This window comes from Biomphalaria glabrata, chromosome 9 (genome assembly GCF_947242115.1).
Source record: "Biomphalaria glabrata chromosome 9, xgBioGlab47.1, whole genome shotgun sequence".
Taxonomy (NCBI): Eukaryota; Metazoa; Mollusca; class Gastropoda; family Planorbidae; genus Biomphalaria; species Biomphalaria glabrata.
The window spans coordinates 6,182,942-6,188,941 of NC_074719.1; the positions used below are offsets into that span (position 1 = coordinate 6,182,942).

General features: G+C 34.8%; 1 protein-coding gene across 1 annotated transcript in view; it reads right to left on the bottom strand.

Annotated features, from left to right (window-relative positions):
- Positions 1-6,000, bottom strand: part of LOC106054555 (uncharacterized) — a 42,424-nt gene that overhangs the window by 25,633 nt on the left and 10,791 nt on the right. Inside the window, exons 9-12 of the mRNA XM_056041445.1 lie at positions 4,280-4,402; positions 2,597-2,780; positions 1,735-1,924; positions 788-896 (exon numbers count right to left, since the gene is read on the bottom strand). Coding sequence (XP_055897420.1) covers positions 788-896; positions 1,735-1,924; positions 2,597-2,780; positions 4,280-4,402 — 606 coding nt within the window. The remainder of the gene's footprint in view (positions 1-787; positions 897-1,734; positions 1,925-2,596; positions 2,781-4,279; positions 4,403-6,000) is intronic.

The following is a 6,000-nucleotide window of genomic DNA, read 5'->3' on the forward strand; positions in this document are numbered from 1 at the left end:
AAAAAACAAAAGACCTGAAGACGTGAAGGGCAAATAAAATATTTGACTGCAGTAGAATAGCATGTTAAATATATGAAGCCACATAACCAAAGAGCTGGGGTCTTGTTTTAATCTCTTTATAAATCTATTTTATTTTGCAAAGTAAAAGTCCTCTCCCAATAAATACTGTGCAATTAATTGTTCCTATAAGCTGTGGCTAAGTGGACAGAAAAATATAGAGGTGCAGATCTTAGAGAGGAAGTGGAGATGGATTGGTCACATCCTTAGAAAAGATACCAACAACAGAGCTAGGCAGGCCTTAGAGTGGAACCCCCAGGACACAAGACGTAGAGAAAGACCAAAAAGAATGTGGCGATGCAGTGTACTCGATGAAGCAGAGAGGACAGGAAAGCAAGTGACAGTGGAGAGTGGCATGTTTTTACCGAGGCCCTATATTCCATGAGGAATGTGTTTTTACCAAGGCCCTATGTTCCATGAGGAATGTGTTTTTACTGAGGCCCTATGTTCCATGAGGAATGTGTTTTTACTGAGGCCCTATGTTCCATGAGGAATGCAAAGGAAAGATGATGATGATGTTGAAGCTGGTGATTTAAGGCCTTAAGTAAACAGATACTTCTAATGTGTGTAAATATGTTCTTCAAAGGAAAGAACTAAACAATATTCACACATTTATTTAAAAAAATATGACATGATACTTGGCAAAGTCAACAAGGGCCATAAAATCTGTGAAAACTTACGGGTCTGTGAAAACTATCATGACTCAAGCAGATTGTCTAATATAACCTACCTTAAAAGTTTGGGACTGAAAACTTTCAGAAAAAGAGGTCCCGAATTTTTAGTGACATTATAGAAAACAAATGATGTCTTTGTGTCTTCACTGCTTGGTTCATCGAGGCCTGTCAAATTTGAAATTAAACAATGCTTTTGACTGTGAGGATTACTGTAACTATGAACAATACACTTTAATACATCATTTTGTACAAATACTCCTTCTTCCCTAGTGCTATTAGAGCATGGAATGGGTTGCCTGAGCTAGCCAGGAAAACCAGTGACTTGGCAGAATTTAAGTCATTGGTTAATATGCATGACTAAATGCATGACGCGTAGGACGTAATCATCTTCTTTTTTGAAGTAACGTCTGTATTATATAAGATAAGATAAGATTTGTTTTGATTTTGGTCAAACCAAACATTTTTGATATGCTTTTATTATATTGATGTCCTGCTACATTTTTTTTAGATATATCATTTGCATATCTATGAAAGATATTTATTTGCAGTCAGAGAAGTCTCTATTGAGCTAAAAATATTCAAATTGGCCCAACCAAAGGATTAACTTATTTCCAATAAGGGAATTGTGGTTTACATTTACAGATACATTTAGAAATATATCTCTTCCTTGTATCTTTAGTGGAATACAATACTGTCACTGATGCGTACTTAGAATATTTCTTGCACCAATTATTTTCTGTGCACAATCTTACAACTTTTCTAAATTGTTTTGTTTCGTTGGGGCCTTTTTCTGTTTATAGCAGAGTTAAAGTGAAAAATGAATGTGTATTTAAAATGTCAAGGGCCTTGGCAAATAAGCCAATACGTAATAACAACATTATAATTTCAAGGGTCCAGGAAAATCAGCCTTAAAAACAACCCTGACAAATACTAGCCAACTAATTATTGTGTGGGTAATTAATTATATATTTACTCTAAAACCTTCAAAATCATTATAACTCACTTTCCAGTTCAGACAAATAATCTTCAAATACAAGAATCATGTCTTCAGCAACTGGTCTGTAGGTTACTTTAAAACTAAAACCTCCAGGCACTTGAATTCTTTGTACAGAAAGAATGTCAGCCAAAGGGTTTAAACTTGGACTGCCTTTACTGGCTTGACCAGGTGTATTTCTAGTTTCATTGAAATCTTCCTGCAAATATAATTATAGGAATGTATTAAACAGCAAAATAGATATGTTATGTATATACATCTATTTCATTTTCTTTACGATATCCATCATCAAAATATTTTTTATTATGCTTAGGTTAACTTTTAATTTGTGATCATAAGTTTTAAAGTGGAAGTGCAGTATCTTCAATTCTTCACTTACAGTGGCATTTTACAAGAAAGTTGAGCAGCCAGCTTTTGCTGTCCCCATCAGTAGCCAGGTATCAATTAAGTTATCCTGTGTCTTTCTGTCAACGTCTTTTACACTAAATAAAAGCTACATCTACATTCAGAGGCTACTCTGAAACCTTCAATGAGGTTTTACTAAGCCAATGTCAAGAAGTGCAACAACAAGACTCTTCAAAACAAGAGGCATGATTACTTAAATAGTAGGTTTCTTGCCTACCACACCACAAGTCAGTGGTTTGTATTCCAAGCAGAGACCAACAGAAAGCAGAGAGTACTTCTACAGTAATAGGGAAGATAATGTCATTTTTTCTTCATGGCTATATAACACAAACATCACACTAATGATAATGTAAAGTTAGTTTAACAAGTGCTTAAAAAATAAAACAGCAATTTCAAATTCTAACATTAAAATGCATTCATCTGAAATAAAAATATAAAATCTATATTTCAACAAAAGGTTTTTTACCATGAATAGTGATAAGTTCGAAGCAACCAGGAAGTTGTCAGACTCCAATCCCACTTGAAATGTTTCCACAACATTAACTCCCCAAATATTTTCAGCGCGACAAGTGTATTTAGTCTTGTCTTTAAACTCAGAGTCTGCCCAGAGAGAGATGCTGTTATAGAAGCTGTAAGCTGTCCTCTCTTCTCTTGTAAACAAAGTTAGAAAGAAGTATTGTACAGTATTGTAAGAAACTTAAAAAAAAAACAAAGCTAATATTAAGCGTACTTGTATCAATTAGTTTGGATCGTTCATGTAAATTAAATTTGTGATAGATCTAGACTAACAATAAAAAAGCATTTATAAAAATAAAAAAAGGGGAGCGACCTGAATTCAAACTCATGGCTCTAGCCTTCTTAAGCCAACAGGATAACCACTCTGCCAGTGGAGAGCTTATTAACATGGAAGATTGTATTGTTTCTATTGTCTCGACCTATTTATCAGGTTTATCTTCACTGAGTCAGATGACAACCTATAAAGGGGACTAATTCAGCTTAAACCACCGAATCAGTCACCCCATTAATAACGAACCATGCTGAGAATCACTCCCTTAGAGCACGGAAGAGGAAGCAGCCAGTGAGTTGTAAGGTCGCCTTATCCCGGTACAAGGACAGACCTTTTGCCGCACATGGACCAGTATTCTCTCTCTCTCTCAATTCCTTGCCCCAATCGTCCCTCATGCAGAGCTCGGCATTCATAAAGAATGTGTTTTATTGTCTCGTTGTCCTCGTCGCAATGGCGGCAACTTGTGTCATAGTTCTCCTGCCACCGTCCAAAGTATGCGTCTATTGGACAGTGCCAAACTCAGAACTGGCTAGGACTGCCTGTTCCGCACGGCAGAGCTCCCACCATGCATCCTTTCTGTCAGGTCTACTCAACTGCTTATACCACCAGTTCAGTCTATTACAATTTCTTTCCCTTGTTCAAGACACCAAACAAACAAAAATATTAACAATAGTTAATTAACTAGTTGGTAATTTGTTTTTAATTGATTCTTGTGTTGTCAGGCAAGTAAAAGAAATAATTGTGCAAACTTTCAGTTTGATCTGAGATTGGGTTTGGAAGAAATCCTGTGAACAAACTTTTCACCAGACAAACAGACACACAGAGTTGATATAAGCTTAGTAAATAAGATGGCAGGGAAAGTAAATGTAAATGTCAACTTATCCTTTTCAGACTTTTTGAGTTATGGGGGAAGATGATGTAAAGATATGGCTGATATTTAACGAAGATGTCAAGTGGCCAGCCCAACAACCAATCGCCTTAACTTCCCTAACCTATGTCAGGTACTCATTTGAGTTGGATGGAGTTAGGGTTAGGTAAAAGTTTAAAATATACTTGAAAGCTTCATTACAATTCAATGCAGGAAACTAAATGAACTGATTGTTTGCAATTGAGGACAGAATTTAGCTTTCTGGCTGCATTTTTATACAGACAGTCCAGCTTTGTAAATGCTGGCCATTAAAGATGCCAACTTACTTCTTGCTAACTATAAAATCCTTTCATTAGTATTAAGCTAAAGTGCCCATTTAAATTCATATTATTATTTAGAAGACCAGCAATGTATACAAGCTCATGGAGAGTTATATTTATAACATCAGTGAATTTAAACCCAAATAAATAGCAACATGTTAAAACAAGACTTACTGACTTGTCCAATTATCTGGCTGAATGTTGGTGATTGAACCATCCGAGTTCAGTCTAGTCCAGTAGATATCTGTTATGTTCAGCCCATAGGCTAGGCAGTGTAAAGTCACTCTCTTACCAGGCCTGTAATCAAAGAAATATATGACTTTTTTGTAATAAAAAAAATACGTTTAACAAATTTTAAAAATAATAAAGTAACCTTAAAAACAATTTTAAAAAATACTGTATTTAAAAAACGAAGCCTACATTAAGTGTAATTGTATCATTCTGAAATAAACTTGTGACAGGGCCAAAGGGAATGACAAAGACATAGGCCTATCTTATCTTATCTTATATAATACGGACGTTACTTCAAAAGAGAAGATGATTATGTCAAACGTGTCATGCATTTAATCATGCATGTTAGCCAATGACTTAAATTCTGCCAAGTCACAGGTTTTCCTGGCTGGCTCAGGCAACCCATTCCATGATCTAATAGCACTAGGGAAGAGGGAGCATTTTACAAATTTGTCCTAGCATATGGAATGAGGAATATGCCTTTATATTTGTGTCTTTCTGAATATTTTATTAGATTTTGTTTTTGTATTTGAAGATTATGGTTCAGTGTTTTATGTATAATTGCCACTTTACTTTTGAGTCTTCTCTCCTGGAGGCTTTCTAAATTTAGTGATTTTACTAAAGGTGTTACTCTAGTCGTTAGTTATGAATCTCACTGCTTTTAATAAACCCTAAGGCTTTGTTTGATTTTTTGATAGCTTCATCAATATGGGGACTCTATGACATTTTTTCATTTATTATAACACCTAGGTTTTTTATGTATTTTTAGTCTGTGTTATCTCATGGTCAGACAAATATTCTAATAAAATTGAAAAAAATTAAAACAAAAAATACTACTCTGTTAAGAAAATGTTCTTTTTCTTTTTGTAGAATGACCCTCCAAAAAATATGGGAATCGATGAAGATAATTTTCAATTCTATCATAAAACATTGTGCAGACAGAAAAAAGAATTCAAAATGTTTCTCTGAAAATTGTATAGATACAAATAAAATCTTGGCGAATGTGATGTACAAAACTAAGGCTTAATTGTGTATTCATTAAAAGTGTAAGCTTGAATGAAGAATCATAGTTAGTTCACCTTCACCTATCCCTAAGTCTGTTGGACCGTTGGGCACCATACAAGAATGGTAGACCTTCTTTTTCCATTTCTCTGTCTTTTGCTTTTGGATAGAACCTCTTTTAATGCCTGTCTATCCTTTAATGTTGTCTTGCCATAGCTTTCTCGGTCTGCCTCTTCGTCTTTTTCCTGCTTCTGTTCTCTGAAGGAAGGTTTAATGCCAAAAATCTGAACTTTAAAATATAGTTGTCTTTTTTTGTTGTTGTTTGTTTTTCTCGTCACTCAGGTCACAGTTCTCAGCACATCATCAGTTGTGACCAAACAATTGAAGTTATTGATGACTCTTCATATTACTTAATAATATATTTTACTGACTTTTTTTTTTTTTTTGGGCGGGGGGGGGGGGGGGGGGGGAGGGGAGAGGTCATAATCATTTGAAGTGGTGGTTAAATTTGTTCTATTTATTATTCTACGTAAAACTCTGAAACAGAAACAAAACCATTAAACGAGACTGACATATACAAAAATTAACTATATTTCTTATGGTTTCAAAACTATTCACTCACTGGACTATTTCTTTGATAACACCATCTTCTTTGAAACTAT